At 33.7% G+C, this 25,630-nt stretch overlaps 1 protein-coding gene across 1 annotated transcript in view; it reads left to right on the forward strand.

The window, feature by feature from the left end:
- Positions 1-24,023, forward strand: part of LOC106126582 (transcription factor hamlet) — a 71,003-nt gene extending 46,980 nt beyond the window's left edge. The window contains exon 3 of the mRNA XM_013324302.1: positions 22,229-24,023. Coding sequence (XP_013179756.1) covers positions 22,249-23,034 — 786 coding nt within the window. The 5' untranslated portion in view covers positions 22,229-22,248 and the 3' untranslated portion in view covers positions 23,035-24,023. The remainder of the gene's footprint in view (positions 1-22,228) is intronic.
- The last annotated feature ends 1,607 nt before the right edge of the window (positions 24,024-25,630 follow it).

The following is a 25,630-nucleotide window of genomic DNA, read 5'->3' on the forward strand; positions in this document are numbered from 1 at the left end:
TTGTGCATTTAATATTGACTGAGTGAAAGGTCGCCGCGCTTCACGCCGCCTTCCTAACCGCTTAATGATATTTGATAAACTTACTACTTTACGATCAATTTACAACATTTTATATGGTTATAAAATCAATTCCGTTATGCAACTGTAGTGTTTACAAATATAATAAATTATTTGTTTTTTTTAGTTATATTTTTTGGATATACAAACATTATTATAACTTGTTGATACTAAAGTAACTAAAATAAGACATCTGCTAAGAAAGTTAAAGAAGATCTGAATTCGATATAGCAATGTGGTATCATTTCGTAAAACAATGGAGGGCCGTACAACAAGGAAGTGGTCTAGTACTATCAAGCTATCTCTAATAAGTGTAGTGGACAGAGGGCAGCGGTGTCCCAAGTGGCCCGCTTGCATACTTTCACCGCTCGCTTCCCGATACATCGATATTGTTTCGTTCAGACAATGCCAGTTACATGCTCCAGTTGCTAAACCGCACGGAAATAAACTAACTCACTTACTTTTATTAAATTACATCATTGAAACAGTATTTAAATGTCATTATATACTTAACTTGTACCTTATTTCATAGAAGTTTATCATTTTAAGACGATTTTATCTTAACACTAGCGCTAACCCGCGACTTCGTCTGCGCGGAATTAAAATATAACCTTTATTAGTAGCCTATTTGCTTTTCCAGACTATGTTCTACATTTATGCCAAGTTCCATGCAGATCCATGCAGAGATTTTGAAGATACTGTCAAACAAATATCCATTCATTAATCCAATCATCTAAACATTCGCATTTATAATATTAGTAGTAAGTTTTTTTTTATTTATTTTTCATACAAAAGATTTCACAAAGAATTTTATCTCGCCACCAATTTTATCTTGTAAGTAACGTAATCATGATGTCTTCTCTCTTTTATAGAAGTTTTATTATAAATTGCAATAAAAAACTATATGTAGCCTTAGTTATTGCTATGGTACGTATAGCAAATCGTAAACGTTAAGTAGCGATATGTACGGCATTTGAATAAACAACAGTGGAATCTTACGGTTAGATGAAACAAAAGTGTAGACCATTCGACATCGTTAGGCATAAGTTATACAGAGCAGCGCGGATCGTAGGAAGCGTCTGTACAAATGCCTACGGGCTATCTTTATTCCAAGTCTTATTACACGTCCACAGAGTAATTTAGTTACAGAGTCAAATGAAACAAAGGAAAATGCTCGCGTGGTTCTGTCACATATTTCACAGATTATATTAAGTGTTGATAATGTTTTGAAACGATGTAATAAACAAATATTATAACGAGATGAAGATATGACATACTTTAACCATGTTTTAAACTTTACTCGCTGTCGCCCGCGACTCTGTCCCCGTGGATATATAAAAAAAACTTAATTAGTGTAGCTTATGGGTTCCAAATTTAATTGATATCCATTCAGCCGTTCTAATGATATCTTTAAACACCCATCCATCCACATCACATTCATCTAATCATTCGCATTTATAATATTAGTAAGTTAAATAAAAAGAAGCTCATCATGGCATAAAGTCGAAAAATAAAATAAAAAATATGCATAAATAGTACTCTATGTCCGTCTCCTGGCTCAAAGCTACCTCCTTACCAATTTTAGCCATATCGGTAAAGCCGTTCTTGAGTTATAAATAGTGTAACTAACACGACTTTCTTTTATATATATAGATTGTAATGTGAAATGAACTTAATAATATTTATTGTTAACGTTAAACAATTAAATGTTCAATAAGTTTATTTAACAACTTTCGAAAGTCGCTCCAATAAGAATTATATCATTTTACATTTACGATGTTACATTTCGCCACTAATTATCAGGTTTCACTCGTAACGCGGTCCTGGTAGAGTGATGCAATTATTTAATATTTCATTATTGCTGAATTGTAAAAGTTTCATGCAAAAGCGATGTAATCTGTCAGAGAATGGACAGGCCTTGTTGCGCAACGACACTTGTAAACGGAGCATTTCAACATAACACTAAAGTTCCAAAATAATTTCTCGACCACCCTATAAAACGTCGACTTTAAACGCGATTCACTTTTTAAAGTCACTTTCCTTCAACGAGTTGGCTCTCGAAACTTTATGATGTGATTAAACTGTTGGCGACTCCTGCAATGCGAACGCTTCGAGAGCGGCAGTTCGGCGGCAGAGCGAACAGATTCATATCGTCAATACCACAGTTTCGCCCAAATTATATCAATTACTTTATCTCACCTGCCTTCATTGACAGTAAAAAGTCTTTCCTAATTAAGTCCAAAAATCTCAGTGCTAAAATAGAGAAGATTATGACACGAAACAAAATACTACGGATATGTATTTAAAGTATCCAATATTCATTGCAATTGAGAGCAGTGCAATGCTAAGCTACGGAATATATAATATTAATGTTTGATCTAATAAATAATATGAAATTGGAACTCTAAAGTAAACTACCACAATTCAAATTGTTTTATTTATAGCTGGTATTTATATATATATAGAGAAATCAATTGTCTCGCTAAAACTCAAGAACGACTGAACGGATTTAACTTATAATATCTTGGTCTTAAAATGTTCGTGGAGATCTAGCGAAGGTTTAAAAGGTAAAAAAATGTTGAACAATTGCCGGGAAAACACTAAAAACAGCCTTTTTATTTTTCTCCTATAAACGAACGGATGAATGTCGCTGGAACTGGGCATAGATGTAGAATGTAATCTGAAAGAACACATAGGCTAATGCTTTTTTTTTTAATTACGCGCGGACAAAGTCGCGGGCGACAGCTAGTGCCATATAAAAATGTCAAGAAAACTATATTACATTATAAACTGTCAATATAGAATCGGTAAGCACCGGGATTCTTTTAGCATTTTATTGATCAACATTTTAGTTCGAGGTTCGAATAAAATTTCATGATAATAGCGGCTGTTAAAATTCGATTGATAAAATTAGTTGGTGACAGGCGTGTATTTAATTATAGGTACCTTTACTTTCTTATCGTGATTGTTACAATCTTTTCACATTAACAGAGCATACTTTACTTTCATTATGAATATTCTGAGATGTCTTTAAGTTTTACTTTACCTGTGGTGCGGATATTTGCACAGATATAAACAACTGCTGTTTGAATGTTAAGCCCGCTGTACACCTTTAGTTTTCACTGCACAGTTTTAATACTGCTTAGTCGTAAAAAACAAAAACCAAAATTAAACATAGAATTTTAAAACAAGTCAATTTTAGTTTTTGTTTATAGTTTTAAATACTTTTAGAAAAACAAAGTCTTTGTATCTAACAACGCCAAGAGAAATAAGAGGGCAGTAAGAGCCCGCTATAAAAAAAAATCTGCACAGTTTTTTAGCAAAACTACGAACTATACAGCTTGTTTGACAGTCAATGTTTACACGCGTACGTTTTTGTGTAAATTAAAGCTGAAGGTGTGAAGCGGGCTTTATTTACAAAAAATGACTATAGGAATTTAATATTACCACACTTCACTAAAGTGTTTTAAATAAATAAATTCACAATTATCAGGCTTATGTCACTATAAATTACTCATCCCGTCACCGACAAATTAAGTGAATTTACAAAATAAATTGCTTTACAAGATGACGACAATAACACCAAGGATATCAGATTGAGGAAGATTGTTTAATTCAAGACCTTGTTTTTTTAATTGCATTAAATGTTATGGAAAGTTAATACAACATATTAGTCATTGAAATATCACTTAAGGGAAGTTGGATCTTTTTTTTAAGTATTTTTAAGCTAGTGTTCGTTATATATTTTTCTGCGCTATTTTTTTATTTATATCAAATAAACTAGTTTTTGACCAACCCACGTTATAGAAAGTGGTTGTGTAGTGGAAATAATAAGTAAATGTTACAAATACTATTAAAATCTTTACAAATATGAACACAAGACAATTCTCCACCAATATCTACCTTTGCATTTTTTCGTATTATTATGTGTATTCAATTAAAAAATAACTTTATTCACAGTTTAATAAAACCTTTGTTATCTGCAAATGCATTGACTACGTCAATCATAAGAATTTACAGCAGTGTTTGATTTATTGCTAACTTTAATAGAAATCTAACGACGCTTCCGGTCCTCCAGTCTCCGAGGCGATGTTTTTATTATTTAGTTATATCAATAAAATAATCGTTATTTATTATTTATATAACGACGGATGTTTCATAAATACAATTGGTTTCCATAATAATTAAATTTTATTGAAATAATAACCATTACGGCTTTATTCGAATTATGATTTACTAGCTGTCGCCCGCGGCTTCGTTTACGCGGAATTTAAAAAAACCTAATAAGTAGCCTATGTGTTTTTCCGGACTATGTTCTACATGTGTGCTAAATTTCATTAAAATCCGTTCAGCCGTTCCGGAGATACCTTCAAACAAAGAAACATTCATCTATCTTTCGGTCTAATATTTTGCATTTATAATATTAGTAAGATTTTTATCGATTTCTGGAAAAGGCATATGAAGTTGCGACTTATCGCTTAGTGGAAAAGGTGTCTAAGTAATGTTTAAATTAAAGTGGAACACAAACCATCCATGTGTTACTTAAATCGGTACTCCATTGACGAAATTATGGTACATTATCAATTACGTTCGCTTATTTCAACGTCCGATAGATTGTCGCCGGATGTTAACCTCAAAGTATTGATGGGACCAGTTGATCGCTATTCGCACTCCGCAAATTTCACCTTCGCATCGCTGTCCGTTTTAATTGCACCACATTATGTAGGTGGACATAATTGGCCTGTAAATCACATTCGCCCGCTCAATCGATAACACGTCACAAAAGAGCAAAGAAAGTGCTGATATTTATGTGACCAATTAAATTTAGACCTGAAACGTCTCGTAATGAGGCAATCTGCGAGACTCAGTCATTTGCCAGCAGTTTTCTGTAACAACGATTACATTTTAGTTCAAATTAAAGTTTCGTTAAAATGCCGCTCGTTGTAATCGCATACTGTTTCGTCCAAGTGGTTAATGGTACACATAAATTTGACAGAAACTTGTTTTTCTTGCTACCGTACGCCGATTTAACGAGACAAGTGATTCGAAGACAATGGGTGGCCACTGTTACTTAATTGATCTGTTTCATAAACTATCCGCATTCAAAATATAAAGACGTAAATATTATATCAAGGAATATCCCTGTTCAAAATATTAATATAAAATTACTACATATCGTAAAAACATATCGAAAAGTTAGTGTTTTGTTAATAGAGAGCCAGTATTATAATTTGCGAAATCTTGTTCTGATTTTGGACAGACAGAACAAGCGTATTTTTCTTGTAGTTAAATATCGTAGATTATTTGAATTGCTTTACAAAAGCTTTTATGCCAATGCTTTAATCCATTATAAGCATTAAGCGAGCATTAAGGGTCAAAATAACCAGAAAATTAAATTACTACCGACAGACTCCAGAGTATTCAAATTTAGAGGCAAACTACTGATGTCGGCTATCGTAATCAGTTTACTTGTGATATTCCATTATAGGTTAGACATGTGATACGTTAATATTAAATCAAGTTTACCTACATTAAGGTCAGTTTGTCTCAAGTTCAAAGTAACTTACATCGCTCAGTTGGAAGTGTGGAAAAATTTTAATAAAGTATTAATTATCACTATTTTATTGAAACATTCAACTTGTCTGACTTTCCGAAGTCAATGTCGTTACCTTACATTATATTTAAATTTAATATTCCCACGCTTATTTTTATTTATAACGCACATTATTAATGATAAATGTCGCACGAATTTTCGATGCTTTAATGTATCTTTAAAAAGTAATTTTCCATTTTAACGTATAGCTGATTTTTATTAAACGTTACATTATCAACAATAATTATATAGAACCAACTAATAATAAGTTGGCGCTTATTTAACACAAGAAACAAATTGGTTAAGATATATAAAAAGTAAGTCTTAATATTGATATGTTTCAAGTTTAATTCGTAGTACATTTATGACATAGTTGGTTTCTGACATCAAAATCTACGTTTAAAACATTGTTAACTCAGTATCAAAAACCAATGATAAGTTAAGTTATACTTAAATTACGTATCGTGACATCTTTTCATAGTGTCTTAACCGCCATAAAGCAATACACTTAATGGTTCAACTCATAACGCATTACCGGCTAATATAAATATCTAAGCATATTCGCGACGTATCAGCAATTACCTTGTTATATCTCATTTATTACGTGTAAATTTATTCAATGCAAAATATACTTTGCAAACACTTACATTAATCAAAAGTCTGTAAATTTATCCCCAACTAAGGTAACCAAAAGGAAAACCCAATTTCAAGTATTTTAAACTATCTCCTAAAGCTTGATGTAGGAGTGAAGGTTTTAATATTGATTGTTAACCGATCTCTTGTTTCGTATATTCAATCTTAATCAATCAATTAATATTTCCATCACTGATAAACCTGGATATAAAACATTGATCTTTCTCTTTGTAAAAATGTGTTTAAACTAAACGTGAGAATTTTAAAGTGATTAAACGTAATCGTACGTCTTGCAAAAAATGACCGTCACCGGGCCAACTTTCTATAATTAAATGAGATATATATCTCGCATATTCATAAGATTGTTACGGAGATAATACATGTTCATGTATTACATAAAGAGCGTACGTCGGTGAGTGAAAACGCATGTCAGAGGCACGCGCAGACGTCCCTAACAAGAACGAGTGTCCGAGCGGTATCTAAATTCCGCTGCGACATACCGCCAGAGAAATCATATCGTTGTACTCAACCTTCCTCACTCATTTATCAAGCACGTAATCATTGGGAGACGTATGTTGGTCTGTCGGCTATTACAATACACTGTGTTATAGATCAATCTGATTACAATTAGTTTAGAATAAATTAATCATATTATAGTATAAGTAGAAGTGACGAAGAAAACGAGTCAGGTATAAAACATCAGTCGTTATCAATAAAGAAACAACTTGTAATTGTTATTATTTTACTATATTTGAATTTAAGCAAATATTATTACTGCGATGTCAGAAGATATGTGTGTCTAAAAGAAAATACAAGTAATTGCTCCAAATGGTTGACAACCTCTGGCCGGTTTCACCGCAATAACCAGTCCGCAATGCAGCATCGATCTTCGCCAATCGTAATTAACGATACCTGTTTGTGAAATCGAATTATGTCGACAAATCGATCGACGACTATCATTCAAATTTGTAGCTTATTGATACAAATTTATGAAAGTTTATAACACGATTGACAACTCAAAATCGTTTGTTAATAAATATTGTTTACTAAAGTCCTATGTTTGCGATCTCTGTCTGCATTCCATAATCGAAATATTAAAGTATCTTTGTTATTTAATGAATCAAGTCTTTCCAATTGTTGGCTTTTATAAAATGTTAATTTTTTTGTCTTAAATTAATCACCAAAGATGGCAACATACGAACCAATTACCTACCTGCTGTGAATAAATGTTTATTTTATAACGGAGAATTGCACCTACCCTCTGAAATAAGGTAAATACCATTTTACCTTGGTCTCTTTCATTTGGATCACATTTTATAATTAATATCACAATTCAACAGATGATATGAAAGCGGAGCTCATCATTAACTGGTGGTTAACTGCGTGTGGTCTTTGTACATGATCCCATCAAGAAATTTTCAATTTCAATTCCACGATCACAAGTACAGTCAAGCGAACAATTACAACGCATTTACATGTAAACGATTTAGTTTTCACCGACAACTTTAATTAACTAAGCAAAAAAAGAGAATGGCGATCCAATTATACTAAATGCTAATTACAGTATATTGTTTTTACAATGTCGATATAGTTAATTATATCGATACATAGCTAGTGATGGGACCATATGACCAAACATGACGATAAAGCAAATATTTATAATAAATTATTATAGGAAAGTTAATGTTCTATAGTTAATATCCTATAGTTATATATAATCCGGTAAACTTCTTGTTCTAGTAGTATAAATTAATAAACCCATATCTTAAAAAATATATAATTACATAGATAGTTAAAATATTTTTTCAGTAACATAAATATTTTAAAACATTTTTAGCGCAATTTTTATACAATTAAATTATACATACAACTGCAATGTTTCAGACTATCGATATTAAACAACAGCGATCTGTGTACATCACTCAGAATAAGAGCACTCTCTAGGGATGGGCAAGATCAGTATGTAAAGCAGGTGCGGGGTCCGTGAGCGTAATGCCGTCGCTCTGGGCTTTCCAGGAGGGTTTCCTTTGCTATCTAGAGAAAGTATATCACTTATTTCTTACCGCCTATTAAAATAACAACTTGTTTTACTACGACGTTAACGCTTCACTTTTCACGCAAACTTGAAAATTCCGCATATCGTGAATTGTTAAAATTATCGATATCGATACTTTTTAATAAATAAATTGTCATTCCTAGAAACAACATAGGATTTAGATTTTCAAAAACACCTAACGTCTCAAATTCTACCATTTAAGGCAATTTGTCGTCTGTCCGTCAACCATGGGACAAGGATTCATATTAATTTTGGAAAGAAAAATGTTGCACTATGAAGTATGCAAGCACTTTTGTATGAAATGAATTAATAGTAATGTTAAAGATTCGACACGGAGAGTAACCATTAAGTAGTAGTAGGCTACCGTGTAACGAGCTGCCTGGAGAGATAGGTTATTAAATTCATGTAGCACGCCACAAGCACGCCACAAATGCGTATTTATAAGAACCCGCTTCTCAGCAATTAGCAGCAAATCAAACTTAACCACTCGTACGTACAGATTGCTTGCAATATTCATGTAATAGAAGAATTAATAGATAAAAATTCTAGATTTAAGTTAGGTTTAAAAAATTTAATCTCAAAAAGGCAAAGAAATAGTCACTTATATAGGAAATTGCACAATATACGTAATACAATATAGTCGTCTGTTTTACAAACAAATTAATTAAATGATCTTAAATTTTTAATTTATCCTCAAATTTTATATAGATTTTCATGACAAAATGGAATACAATTTTTTTAATGATCGTTTCTTTTCTCTAACAATATTAACACCAAGTAAAAAAATATAGGTTTTTATGGGACATTCAAATTTTATCAATAATAAGGTCAACACATGTCTTATTACCATCTGAGTTTGGTGGTTATGACCAATCCATACGCACTTATACACACACGTACTTGTTACGTGCAATCACTTTTAAAAGATGACGATGCTATTATTCGACCATACACCAATTTAAACAGTTAAGTAGCTATCTCCATAATACTTAACAAATTAAATTGATGATTTACTTTGTATTATTTTTATAATTATCTGAACGTCCAAACACATATTATAGAATAAAACGAAAATAAAGTGAAGCTGATTGTTTGGAGGTGGATGTCGAAAGAGTAACCATCCATCACGGCACTCGCTACAGACAAGTGAGTAACAATGGCCCCGGAACAGCGATCAGTTATTAATTAAAAGAAAAAAAAACATTCCTATTTAAAAGTCTGCTTCGAGGCGAGCCCCTTAATGTTTTTGTATTCCCTTAATGAAGCCCATACATGGAGTCAATGTCTGTTCCAGAATTTGCATTGATCTTCTTATTTTTATTACTTTGACGTTTGGTACATTGATTGCGTAATTTTGATCATTCCAAATTGACTATAAAGGTGGGTTTCCACTGTCGACACACTTGTGTAAGTTTCACAGAATATTTTACGGTTGAACTAAAGGAAACCAAGGCACACATGTTAACTCTTTACGATATTATATCGATTAGCCATTATTTATTCTGTTATCGGACTAATTAATCAGTTGTTTGAGCGAATGGAATAGTCTTTTATTGGGGCAACTTATATAATTCAATTAATTTTAAAAGTGAATGTACACCCTTATTACATAACTAACCTTTGTGGTTAACAACGAACAAGTTTTTTATCCAGCAATGTTGGTACTGACGTAAAGAACAATAATTTTGAAATTAAACTCTTTTTATGGTTTTCATCGTATTTTTAATCTTTCGCCTAAAAACTAATAAGAAACAATAATAATAATTCCTGAACTAAATTTTAAACAGAATTATAAGTATAAAACTATAAACTGTAAATCGTAGTTCCTTTTACTGTCTTTATTTTGAAAAGAAATCTTAAAAGCGCAATTAAAAACAATAATGATACTCGTACTTCAATAACAAAGAGATTGAAACATAAGAGCCATCAGAGTATAATGTCAGAGATCCTACGCTGCATAATTTACTCGTACAGTACAGTAATGAGTAAACAAAATTACTCTTTTTTAAACGCAGAATTTTTATTCAGGGCCAGTAAAACCTTTTTCAATATGAAATTCAACTTATTTTGTACACGGGAAAATGCGTTTGGAATTTTTTCATTTTTAGATTAAATTATTGTCATTTAATAATTAACTTTTATTTAAATAATAACGAGTAGCGATCGATTAATTAATATACATAGGTTTACCTTATTTCTTGCCATTGTTTTTTTTTACTACCCAAATTGAAATAAATTTGAGTATACTTAACACATCTCACTTTTCTGCATAAAGTACAAAATTTTATATCACCTTGGTTTATTTTCATAGCAATATAAAATACGGATAAGAAACATATCTCAAGCTTATCGAATGCCGCTTATAAAGACATTAACACTTCATTCTCGTCCGTATCATCCTCTGGCATCTGCCAGACGTTTTGACTAAATGCCAAGGACTGTATCACAAACAATGTGGGCAGGAACTATGTAAATCTTTATTATTGATCCTATATGCTAAACGTGTGATTTGAAATGCTTTGTAATTTATAATTGTAATGCTTCACTAAATAGTAAAGGAAAAAAAGTTCCCAGATTATATATTTTTCATTACCAAACACATGGCTCCTAGCATAGCCTTTACAAACATATTTTTTTGCGAATTAAATTATTAAAGTTTCCTACTACACCAATACGGACCGGAGTGGAATTTTATAAATATGCAATAACCAAAAAGAACAAAAAATGTTGATTAATTTGTACCTACATCTAGGATATTTTTTCATATTCATATCTTCAATCTAAGAAATGATAACAAAGAACAATATTTTTAAAATGATTTCTGAAGTTTAGGAGTACAATATAAATTAAAAATTGCGACATAATTCGGCATAAGCGCGCGTAATTCATTATGTCCCATGACCCGCATTATGTCCCGTAAGCACGCTATTATAAGCTCAGCTATTACGTTCCGCCCTCATTGAAGCGCCTCGATAGGGCTTAATGACAGCCCACTAGTGTTGTACTAGTTTTGTACTATCTTTGTGGAAGGTCGATTACAGGTAATACGCTCGATTAGCAGGTGGATTGTTGTGTTCTTGGAGCTTAATTGTGCAGTTGTGCATGACCTCATTCTTTGATATAACATTGATGATTCCGACCGAGTTTTGAATAATCGGCGGGACGACCCTTGTGTCAGATGAATTTAGAGTATAACGCAGTAAGTTAAAATTGGGTTTCAAAATTTTATTTTTCATATTTAACTTGGAGATATAGTTTAAAGCTCTGGTCACAATATTTACTGTATAATATTATTCTGTCAGTTAATACTTTAACAAATTATTAAATTAAGTAAAGTACCAGCTGTTTCTCGCGACTCCGTCGGCGTGGGACTGGGAAAAACTTAATTAGTAGCCTATATCTTCTTTAATATTATATCCTACGTGTATACCAAATTAAAGCGAGATGCATGCAGCCATGCTGAAGATACCTTCTAACATCCAAACATTCACATTTATATTAGTAAGATAGTATAAGTAATACACGATGATTCTATGATAAAAAAGGTTGTTTCAAGCAACCGTGACTCGAAGATACAAAAGTAACGAGAAAGGAATTTCACTAAATCAATGAACAGATGTAATCCCATCGTACGTAATATTACAATAACCAACAAAACCACCGCAAATGATATTATCCTTCAATTGTGTAAGTTTATTGTGAAATGCAAATCGAAAAGTAACTTTACATTGGGTCTTGTCCATTTGAATTTGTTTTCGAGCGATCGGTACGAAATACAAATTGCGAACCCAAGAATTGCATCAGTGTATACAGACAAAGATTTAAATTTGCTTCCCAAACATAAACAAACTACGAGTAGCTCTCGCCCGGGACTCTGTCAACGGAATTAAAAAAAAAACCTTAATTTGTAGCTTATGTTTTTTCCAGACTTTTTTCTACGTCTACGCCAAAGTTCAGAGAGATGCTCTGAAGATGGGTTCTAAAAATATGTATCCGTCCATTCAATTTCAATTCCATTCGCATTTAGAATATTAGTAAGATATCTTACAACAAACTGTCACTTTACGAAAAATAATTTATCAATTCTGCTACAAATTTTCGACCTAATTGCATTTTGATTTTCAAATGTACTGAAATGGGTAGGTAATTAACGTCCTCGACTGCAAAGCTCGTTGGGCGCGGGCGTATATATTGTGGCGTGTTTTCGAGCTGAATAAATCAAGAGATATTAAATATGCAAGTGTAACATCGAGTGAATACATATTGGTCTCGTTAAAGGCGCGGATGCACTAATGGTATACAATTATGACGGTCACAACGGCCAGCGATACACAGACTATTGAGTCATTTACATACAAGTTAACGTCTTACGATCAAGTCTGATGTAAACAAGACTTTTATTTTAATATAGTATTATACTGTTATGAAATAATTGTATAAGTTCTGTAAATTGTATAAACAGCAAGAAAAGATAACATATGTTTGCAATTTTATTAATTTAACTGCTTTCTGATCTTCCTCATTTGAATAAGACTGGAACAATATTTTTTGTTATGTTAGAAGACAAGTCGACGGTATCAAAACGCGAACTGCGTACTATTAAGTACTGTGACGCTAAAAGGGGCTTTAAAGATCTATAAGAACAGATGAAAATAAGAAAGAGATCTAAAGGGAATTAATACTATTATTAATTCACATTCATTTACAGTATTTTTAATATAACGCCGTTCATAAGTGACGTATTTATTAAGACTATTTTGAAATAAGTTTGCGGATGTTGATTAAATTTATATCAATACTGATGTTGGCATTCTTATCTAAATAATTGAAGTTATTGCGACGTGTATAGCAATGCTTTATCAACGCAATAAAGTATAGTTGAGTCAGAATAATTTGTAAAAGCTATTTAAATAAGATACTTTATTGTATATCGACATACCAATGTTATTAATATATATAGTTATATTTATGATGCAATGTTTATAGGAGAGAAGACAGACAACCTTGTCAACGTACTTGTAATAAATATTTAACAGAGACTGATTATATTATTGTAATAATACATTTAAAATTAAATACGAGACGGATGAATTGTAGTAAATGAAATTGATATAAGGCAATCTCAGTGATACTTATATAGAAACATACTCATCAAATTATTAAAAAAAAATTATCCAACTTCATATACTTGGAATAAAGGCGATGAAGATCTTTTCAAAATGTTTGCAATTTGTAATGTTTTTCTAAAAATATGTCTGTGTGTTACACTGTTTACTATTTAAATAACAACTAGCAGTTGCCTGCGACTTCGTTCTCGCGGAATTAAAAAAAATAATAATTATAAAATGTATAGGCTATCGCACTAGGGATAGTGTAGCGTCCCAACAGTAAAAGAATATGTAAAATCAGTTAAATAGTTTCAGAGCATATTAACAACAAAATTACAAACAAACAATTAGATTTTTCCTCTCTATAATATTGATAAAGGCAATAAATCGTAAAATAAACGTATATCTATTATGTACAATCATGTATTGAGTATACACGTGAGATATAGTTTACATATGAGTAGTATTGCGGGGTCACAGCCATACCGACTCCTCTACAACAATGTTAACTACTCTATTAACATAATGTTGATGGTATAAGTGGAACAAATGGAAGGCCATCATATCGCATACTATACATTGCTATTGAATGAAAAATATTACAGAAACATTTATAGATTCAATCGATGTAAAGCTTTAGTAAGGAAATTGTAAATGTATGAAACAAAAAAAAACTTTTAGAATATTAGATTATGTAAGTTACTACCGTAGAAATTAGACATATTATTTTTTTCTCACAAAACAAAACAAACATCGAAATCTACAGCTTTTCACTTTTTCTATAGGCTCTGAATTACAATTATGTACTTAATTTATGTAATTTATTTATATGAAGCTTTATTCAAATATTATTTATAGTAAGATAATCATCAGCGATACAATGAGACAATGATTACCCTGATATTTATTACAATCATATAGTTTATCGATAAATATAATTTACCCGCCTTGACCATTCCTCAACTCGACCGTGAGAAATGCCATTTAATTATCTATACATTACTACATATAAATCTATTATACGACAAAAAATAGCTGACTATCCTCAAGTGATATGTATCACTTATTTAAAGGAATCAAAAGATACTTAGATCAAACTCTAGTCACTCTAGAATGATAGTATTCTTTGCTCAGCGAGAAAGCTTAAAGCTTCGTTGTCTCAGGGGATTTAACACTTGACTTGTAATCTACAGGTCCTGGGTTCGAATCCCGCCATGTACCAATGTGTTTTTTTATTTCCGATTTACATATGTACATTTATCCGACGTTCTTACGATGAAGGAAAACATCGTGATGCAACCTGTACATATCTGCGAAGAAATTCAAAGATATGTATAAAGTCAACCATCCCGCACTGGGCCAGCGTGGTTGACTAAGGCCTAGTCACCCTTAACTTAGGGTAGGTTCCGAGCCCCTCAGTGGTGTGTGTTGTATTTGGCTAGTTTTAGCTATTTAAATATTAGCTGTCAACAACGTCTCTTTCTGCTTAAAAGGAAAAAAAACAATTAGTAGCCATGTGTTCTCCAAGACTATGCCAAATTTCAGTAAGATCCATGGAATCGTTCTAGAGATACCTTCTGACAAACATCCATCCAAACATTCGCATTTATAAGATTAATAAGATTTATTTATTTAATCCATATTATTTAACAATGTTACATACTGTCGCGACGCACTCAATGAGCGCGAGGAAAAGTTGATGTGACAGACATGTCTCACTTTCACCCATCAAGAATATTTAATTGCAATTAACTGTGCTATTTTATTGCGCAATGATGTACACGGTTGTTGCGACGCGACACTCAAAGTATCCGGTCCCACGGCACGCCGCAAGGTGATGTCCTGAGGCATGTTCTTGACGCCTTTGACAGTTCCACTTTACAGATTACATGCGTATTACTGTAAAGCGGTTACATTCTACACATATGTATATACTATTCTACACTTGTAACCTTAGAAAATACATCAATGAATAGTAACGACTTGAAGAATAAAAACATTATTATGCGCAGTCCTACAGAGCCGCTAATTAGTAATGAATACTATGGTAAATATATATGGTTTGAAGGTAACTACAAATCCACACTGCATGTAGCAGTTAATCCCTTAGCCCGGATTTCCCCAGGCGCTTTTTACGCCACATCAAGTATTAAGAGATGATCGCTTTATAATCAATCGCATTTCTTTCTCCCAGTGTTCAGAATACTACTTAATATGCGCGATAAAGCAGCGTTGCGTTTTAAAAGTGCTTCTGTATGAATGACATACAAATGCATTCTTTATTTGTACTCGTTTTAACGCGGCGTAAAAAAAGTTCGGGCTAAAGCTCCTTTTTTGAAATATCACTATTATTACGAAAAGGCTTTCCATATAAAAGTTTTTATTCCATGCGACTCTCAAACACGAAGTACTTTGACTAGTTTGTAAAATTCAGTATTTAAATTCAAAACATATCTTATGAGCCATCTGTTAAAGCTTAACGTTAAATATCTTACATAACACATAAATAACCTTCAGAAAGCCTTCAAGTCGCTGGCTTTTGTAGCACAACATTTGCAACGGATGATGTCTTTGCAAAACTAACGTTGTCCACGACATATCCATTATTTATTAAGGGAATGTCAAATAAAACCCGAGAGGGCGTTCGCTAGTGGTATTGTGGCTGTGATAAAGGCATGGCCACCTACGTAAGGCTCGTGCGTTGGCGGGAATCGTGTCGGGATTTCACTAGTCAAGATTATTATGGCGCTGGTATGCCGCAGCTAGGAAATCGCCTTACAAACAACCTGCCCCTACGTAAAATACTATCGAAACGTTAGTAAGGTGCTTAATACTAATTTTACTATGCACTTCGAGTAAAATAATACTAAGGTAGGGTAGACTAGATATAATACAAGGTGGATAGAAGTAAATCTTGCCTTCGAAAGTTAGCTTTCAGAAATCCGTAAGTTTAACAATGCCAATAATTTTCACAAAATATAACGTCTTAAAAAAATTATCTTATATTACTTTTACTCGTGTACTATTTTTTGTGGGAAAGCAAAGTAGACAATGATTTTTGTCAAATTCGTTTATACCTATTCATCAAACGAATACGTAAAATTTGACAAAAAATTTGATCGCTTACCGGGTGCTATTCATCAAGCTATATGTACTAGGCTATCATATTTCTATGTAGCTACAGTCGTCACCCTACGCAGTCTGTCCCGCGTCGTCCGCCGCAATCAGAGCCCCATGTATCATTTTAATACTGGCCATGTCACCGCAAATCCGAATCACCAATGCAAATGAAACGAAGCGAGTTTGCAGAGTTCGCTCTAATAGCGAACTATAAATTATAAGACGTAGAATTTTGTTATCTACCCGCGTTGTATACAATTTCGTGGAGATTATATGCTGTATGCATAATCGAATTGCATTATATCGATTTTGTAATCATATTAATCGTTAATCTTTATTACAAGGACAGTATTTTAAGGCGTTTTAATAATAACATCAGATTGGTTCAGTCCTAATAAGGTGCGAGGGTGCGAGTGACGAAAATAACTCTAGTTTCGTAAATGATTTTATTTGGCCAATAAATTCGATATGCCATTCATATGTGACGCATGATAAGGACAGTATTATTACTTAATATGGATTATTTGAATGAAACAGTACGAAAAAGACAATACCTAGCGTATTTAATTATACTATTAATCTCGAAGGAAGTTTACACTAGTTTTTAAAAGGCAATATTACTCATGCAAACCTATTTTAAAGGAATTAAGAAGTTTATGTTAATGGTTTTGTTTTTAAAGAGCTGGATGTATGAAATGTCAATAATTATACTAAAACGATCTTATTATAAGTAAATAAGGTCAACATCAAAGATACGCGAGTAATACGTAACCAAATGTACCAATAACCGTTCAATTAAATCACATGGTACACTTAACGTATTGCAAAATGATCTGGTTTAATAAAAAAAGCGCAAATTTCCGGCGTTTCCCACGAGGCGTCGCCCCGGTTCCCACATACGATTACTTTTTATTTGCAACTTTGTCGCAGGCGGTGCGCATGCGTCGCAAATCTGACAGCTATTGGTCGGAATCTATCGCAATGTGTCTTAAAATGTTCACACTTGAATACTTCGGATTCTATACGTATTAGCCCATAAAGGAACTCTCTCATAATTTTAAAATTATACTTGTTTTCCAATTATCTATTATAAATAAATATTAATATTACAATATCCTTTTAAAACCTATAAGCTCTTAAACCAAATTTTTAATTTGTAGTTCTGATATGTGGTGTGTAATCATCATTGTAAAATTTTATATACATTAAAACCAGTTGCTGTTCGTTAGTTTCGCTAAACATCGAGAACGGCTGAACGGATATATCTTATCTTGGTCGTGAAATGTTCGTAGAGGTCTAGGGAAGGTTTAAAAGGTAAGAAAAATTCGAGTAATTGCCGGGAACTATTTTTTTTATATTCCACTCGAACGCAGTCTCGGGCGACAACTAGTTACGTATATAAAATTAGTCAGTTATCCTAAGTGGCAAACCGCACTCTTTGGACTGTATTTGATAGTATTAAAAACTTAGCTTATACTAAGAAAGTATTATAACTTAAAATCTACTTGGAAAAGCAAAAAGCCTTAAAAATAAGAGTCTATAATCGTACGGGATCACTGTAAAGTGGAATAAAACATTTTAATTTACAGTTAATTGTGGCGAATGTGATCAACCAATTCATCTGTTGCGACTATTAAACTGTTATTTTATAATTATTATAAAGTTATTGATAATCAAGGCACGATCATGTGTGAGATTAAAGATTCCTCTTAACGCTCGACAGATCGCGGCCGCTCTGTATTACTGTCACGTATATCTGTGGCACAGATTCCAGAGTAATATGTACTCACATCATACTACTTAATGTTCCTTCACTATACAACATATCTTACATATATTTAAGATATATTGATAATCATTTTTAATATTTAAAAATCAGCTCTACTAAAGATTTCTATTTATACTATTTAGTAGTTAATTTTAATAACCTATACATAAATGAATCTTTTATGAACATAAAATTAAAGTCAATCGTAGTATTAAATTATTCAAACTTTCGTGAGACATTATACTAAACTGATATATAATCTGTGTTTATATATCAGTTCAATCGTAGTATACAAATGCAAAAAATTAATGCTGTATATTTTATAATTATTGCATTTCTTCTATACAATTTTCTCTTTATTACATCTTCACTATAACAAGATGCCATTTAAGTAAAATCTTCGACGATGTTTTGAAGGATTTATTAATGTAGATTTTATATGAAGTTAATAACCTTACTGTAACTTAGCATTGATCGTGAGATCGCTTAGAGCCTTTTACCGAGTTTCTTTTTTACGGCAATCGATCGTTGAGTCGGCATAAAACATCCAATAACGTCATCGATAATTCTAAAGCCCAACTCCATATATCTAACGTTCATACATCGTAGAGTAATTTCATATCTCGTCATAAGGCGATCGGCGCGACATGTTACCTAAAATAGTGTTGTGAAATAAATCAAAGATTGTCGATGTCGATATGTTGCGGGTTAAAAAAAATGGCGCGTGTGAATCTGCTCCGGTTGCGATCATATGAGAGAATATAAGGTATGTCAGTTATTTACACGTATGACATATGAAGCCAGCCGATATTTAGTTAGGCTCCTGCAATGCCTTCATAACTGTAGCTCACACAACTGCCTTACCTCACTAATATTATAAATATAAAAGTTTAGATTAGTTTCTAGTACTACAGTTTTACAGTTTCCAGTTGCCGTAAACAGTTATATTAATTAGTTATAATTAACTGTAATCGATCAGATATCTTCCATTACACTTTAGGATTTTCATATATTCAAGATCGATTGCAGTAAATATTTTTTAAATATATTTTTTTGAAGAATTCTATTCCAAAGTCCATACTAAAATATGAGTCTGATGATGTTACGCGTATTTGTAGATCTACTGAATGCGTTTGTAAAACATTTTTGGTATATAGATTGTATTATGTCTTCATTTAGTTGTCGAAAATAATATTTTTGTACATATGTGCCGGCATTGGAAAGTTATAGCGTTGCAAATTGCAGCGTAAGCACCTCCCATATGTTCCGCACTGGTAACCAAGCGGCACACACTGCATTGGTTGCATGCTGAATGTAGAATTAGTGTGGCCCTCGAGCGTAAACAATACCATCTTTATATACCTAAATGAACTGTACTAAGCGTTGGTTTTTGAGACCAAAATCCCTTACTATCTGACTCGATGCATTCCATACTTAAATTGTAAAGTAATTGAAATATATATTTGTAAAAGACCTTAACTTATAGTATCGCTTGGCTTTTCACACCTTACAGGTAATATCATATACACATTATTAGATGTCAAACACAACGAGTCTCCAACACTTTATCATGCATTGACTTATATCGATAAGCTATGTCCGCTACGGTGAATTACGGTAATTTATTACCATCGAGTTTACATAACAAACCTGCAAAACGAGTCGACGCGCTTATTCGAAATGCATAAAAGTCGACAAAAGTTTACAAGATATACGATTCGTGTTGCGTCCATGGTAGGGGCTGCGAACGAATAAGCGATTCAAATGCTAATATATCACAAGGCGGCGTGGCGTGATGCCGCTCATTGGCTACGCTATTTCCATTAACATACATAACAGTGGTTGCCCCGCCCACTCTGCACGTCACGCCGCTTCCGAACGTTAATTACTAGTAATTAGCGGATCGTGACTGGAGTCGCGATGGACTCACAAATATGCAATAATCACTCGATGAACATAATGCAACCTGTGTGTACGCTCTATGGACTCAATTAACTGCATCGATAACACAAGAATTCAAATCGATAACCACTTAAGAATCGATATAAATTACATCTCAATGCACATAGAAATTCTAAATAGATAACTCAAAACATTAAATGCGGAAAGTTTGATAAGTAGTTAAATGAAAATTTTACGTAACAGAAAAAATCTTTATACATTTTTAAAGTATTTGTATCATTATAAATCGATATTATATAATTTGAATAGTTTACCGTGTGTATAAGTAAATTTGAAATTACTATAGATTTCGGATATCTGTGAAAATATAAAATCTACCTGATTTTCATGATAACCGTAGAACGTATTTATATTTACAGATATTTTACTTTAATTTCATAAAAGCTTATTGCGAGAAGCGGAATAAGAAAAGAACAAGTTCTTGACTATTTTCCAATAACAGGCTCACCCTTCATCAATCCGTACTTGCAGCAATTACAAATTAGTTCTTAGTAATGTATCACTGCTAAGCACGAATTTCTAGCAGTGCCGGATACTGGCGTGTAGCTTGAGTAACAAATCATAAACAAACTGCTCGGGGCTCACGAGTTCACCAAATAAGGTACTTAGGATGTCGATGTTCGGTTGTACAAAGGATTTATGTCGGCTGCTTTTGGCGCAAATTAACCGAGTGTCAAGGTGTAGGCGTGACCGGACTAATTTGTAGCAACACTCAAATAATAATGTTTTTCTAAGTAACTTGTATGTTAAGGTAACGTAAGGATTAACTTGGCTTTAATCAATTATTTTAACATACCAAAATATCGATAGTCATTGGATCCGGTTCCCTGTAGCACATATTACTTACAAGATTAGATTTAACGCTCGCCCATAGATGACAAAAACAACATAAAATTATTTCTTTCTTTCCTGAACAAACGTTATTTGCTACCAGTATTAATCACGAGGCATAGTCGTATCGATCTGTCAAAATTATTGTGCTATAATGATATTGTAAGACAATACAAATTCATACTCGGCGTTATCGTCGACGAAATCTTGAATGGACAGACAGCATTGGCGGCCGAAATGTGCGTGGAGATACGTGGGTGATGCACGCAGCGATCAATCATACCGAATGGAGTTGTCCAATCGAGCGTAGCAACTGTACTCTTCTTAATGTTTTTTGTAATACCTTCAAGTGTCGTAACTTGGTAACGTGAAAGAAATAATTTGTATTTCGTTTTTCAACGATATTTTACTTGTATGACTTTATATTACACCAGCACCTTTATCCACATGTAATATTTGTAAGTAACCTGACAAGAAAATCTTTGTAAACCCAAGCTGTTATAAACTATTGACTAGTTTATAACAGCTTGCTAAAGAGAGCATTTGGTTTGAACTTATGTAAATTGATCATACGAAAGAATTTCGAGTGGATAGTTTTGAAATATGACAAAATCGATATCGAATTAAGAACGGGACCGCTCTAGTAGAGATTAAAGCTGTCACTACAGATAATGCACAGCGTCTGTAAGGAAACTTGTTCACGCGTAATATGTATTTACGGCATAATAAGGTAGCCAATAAAGTTATGTCAATATTTAATTGAAAAAACGTCGTGGATTCGGTACCAAGTGGTCCAGATTGCGATGTCGCAAGCCTGTGGGCGTGTGCGGCGCGTAGGAGCCGGCATCGATCACGATGGTCACCCTGCCACAGCTCGCCTTATTTCGCAATTACTGTGTACATTTTAGCGTACCGACGTTTCTCCGATGTCGAATAACTCGCCACAGACGACAGCTCGAATTTCTTAATAAAACTAATTACCTGTCTTTATTTTTTTATACAGCAATGTATGCAATTCATTAATTATGTAAATTGCAATTCCATTATGTGCTAAAAATAAATTATCGAATCATGTAATCTTATTTTTTTTGTTGTTGCAGGTCGGTGGCGCACGAGCCCGATGAGCGCGTGCGCGGCGGCCGCCATGCGCGAAAAACACGCGGCGCCGCGCCGCCTTGCCTCCCCGCCCTCCTCGCCGCACGACACGCACCCTAGCCCTCTCGGCTCCCCTCGCGCCGATGAGCCGCTCGACCTGAGAGTAACCCACAAGCGGCCGCAGCGGCTCGAGGATGAGAACTGCAACCTGATCGTGCCCTCTCCGCCGCCGCACCCGACGCACCCAACGCACCCGGCCCACCCTGCGCACCCAGCGCTGCTACAGTTTTGTCGACGACTACCGCTAGCTTTACCAGCCTCCTTCGGCCGCTACCCTTTCCTCCCGGCAGCCGCGGCGACCCTCCTAGCTCCGGGGGCACCGCGGCCACCGCCCGTGCCGCCGAACCCCGGAGTCAACAGAGCTCGCGATCGGTACACGTGCTCGTACTGTGGCAAAGCGTTTCCACGCAGTGCAAACCTCACCAGACATTTACGGACGCACACGGGCGAACAGCCCTACCGCTGTAAATACTGTGAACGTTCCTTCTCCATTTCGTCGAATCTCCAGAGACACGTGAGAAACATTCATAATAAAGAGCGACCGTTCAGATGTCGCCACTGCGACCGTTGCTTCGGGCAGCAAACTAACCTCGATAGGCATCTGAAGAAACACGAGGCGGAAAATGGGGACGACGGCCGTCGAAGATCACCGGAGGAGACATACTTCGAGGAGATTAGATCATTCATGGGGCGCGTGGCCCCGGCGCGCCGCGCAGCAGCAACGGCTGCCACCGGCCTCGACCACACCTGATAGTGGCCGAAGTCAAGCTAATTCTCCGTTGCAATTATCTGGTCGAAGCATCCAAATGACACTTGTGTATAAATATAACAATACCTTGTACTATGTATGATATTTTCGATCGGTATGACGCGCCAATGAAACTATTATGCTATCTAGTTATACCTCTACCTTATTGTTATTAAATAAATGAACCTGTTCTGTATTATAATAAAAATTCTGTATATATGTCTTTATTGTTACCGAGTCCACTTGATTTACCTCTAATTCTTGGCGAAGTCTAGTGATAGGGGCTACTCGCCACCCTGTCTGTCTTACGGTAGCTTGATAGATGTATTAACGAAGTGATAACTTGTCGCGTACGTAATGTAAATATAAGATTGTGCAAACTAGTTTAGTTCCGTACCGAATTTTTCACTACCGATAGAAGTTATACTAGAGTAACGGATAATATATTCCTTAAGCATCGTTGACGTTAGTCAAACTATGCTAAGGTCCTCTTTACATAAGGCTACGCAAATCTCTGATAAAATTGTTTGATCCTTTTGTCGCAAATATCACGTAACGCGCGTTACAGGTATAGCATAGCGACTGACAAGAATTTATGAAAAATAGTGGCAATTTTTTTAACGTTCTGCACCAATAGAGAATCTATCAGGAATTTTGTATAAGATGTCATGCACAAATTCTAATACAAATATAATGTTAGGAAGACATTCTCAAGCTCTTTGGTAGCGAGCGACTGGCTTCGGCGACGAAGATCTAAAAAGATTGTATTGAAAAAATCGCTTAGACACTATTATAAATTGCAGGGTATCGGATATTTGCATAGCCTTGTGTACGAAGGGCCTTTAGTGTTCCGAGAGTGTTCGCTACTTTAGATTTACAATTTAATAATATATATTGTATGAATGTAAGTTGACTTCTTGTACTATTTTTGTATAAAATTTGCTTTTTCGATGTAAAATATTTAGTTATGTAGTCTGAAAGGAATCGCCGGTTACCAATAAATATTTTTAATTTGTTGCTTATTGATGATATTATGAATATATTTTAATAAAATGTTAAACAATTTGTTTAAAAATGATTGGATATCTTTAAATATTATTATAATGTGTGTTTCGTAAATTATTTAGTTTTATTGCTTCATTACGCAGAATGCGAGAGACTCTAACTCGCGATTGTTAAGTTTCCAAATATTACGAAAAACAAATATGTATATACAAGTTTTGAGATTTTAAATTAGATTTTATATGAAAATATATGAACGGAAAGTTCGAAAAAAGATATTAAAAATTGAAGCTCTAAATTAAGTTACATAATATCTGTGATTTTATTTATTACTTGGCTGCAATAAAAATCCATAACAATCTTTTAAGCCTAAAAATATTACAAAGAACTACACTAAACGTTCCTTTAGGAATAGATAGATCTCCGGTACTGTTGCTACGAGTATAATAAGTCATGGACACAAATAATCTATACCTCGAATCACCTTATTTGGTACTGCTTAGAAAAAATATGTAACACAATTCAATTTGAAAGTAAAACGTGTATTTTATTTGTGTTTTCATCATCATCATCATTATCAGCTCACTATACGTCCCCACCGAGGGGCTCGGAGCCTACCCTAAGTTAAGGGTGATTGTTGATTGATTTGTGTTTTAATAAAGTCAAATTACAAAAATTATTGATTAACCGTTTGATAACACACTATCTTTTGCAAATAATCAAGTAAAAAAAAAACTCGTTGATAACTGGACTAATAAAGAGTGTAAAATTTACAATAACGTTTTCATGACTTTACCTTTTCTTGTACTCGTATCAAATATTACTATGAAATGTTTAAGAGATGCTATTTAACTTATCACTAGATTTAAATGAATATAGAGATTATTATTACCTTGTCGTTTTGTACTTTTGATACCTATTAGTTGTTCAAAGGTCACCGATTACCTTGTCAAAATAAATATTATGAAATTTCTTATGTCTTTCTTTTACCCCAATTATATGCATCACAGCAATAATTTGAATAAAGAATATTTTTCTAGGATACAAGAATAACATATCATGACTCTTTTCATCTCTTTTTCCACAATTGAAAATATAGAGACAGATTTTTTTATAGACAATTAAAGTAATATAACAAGTTTAAAACAAAGTTGATTAGATCTAGGCATATTGTCAATATAAATCAAAAATTTTTTGTTCGTACCAGTATTACAAAACACATAAACTGTCCGCCATCTTGTCATTCATAACACAGGTGTTAGAACCATTATACAATAAATGGCTAGAACATAAATTCAAAGGCGTAACAACGATAATAAGGTAGATAAAAGATAAAGTACAATATGTAACAGCTCACGATACCATAAACGCAACACTTATTGACATAAACAAGAATGAGATCTAATTCAAATGGTATTCAAATGGTACGCCATTTTGGAATCGAAGGGCACCGGGGCGCGGGCGGGGGCGGGGACGTGCTTCGTTGCGCAGCCTCGTGAACGTTTACGATACGATTATACTTTATTGCCATTAATTTGCGACAAACGAAACCGCCCAGAAACATCGAGACGGCCATATTGGAGAAACACAAATTTAT

Source organism: Papilio xuthus, unplaced genomic scaffold (genome assembly GCF_000836235.2).
Source record: "Papilio xuthus unplaced genomic scaffold, Pxut_1.1 DF824992.1, whole genome shotgun sequence".
Classification (NCBI taxonomy): Eukaryota; Metazoa; Arthropoda; class Insecta; order Lepidoptera; family Papilionidae; genus Papilio; species Papilio xuthus.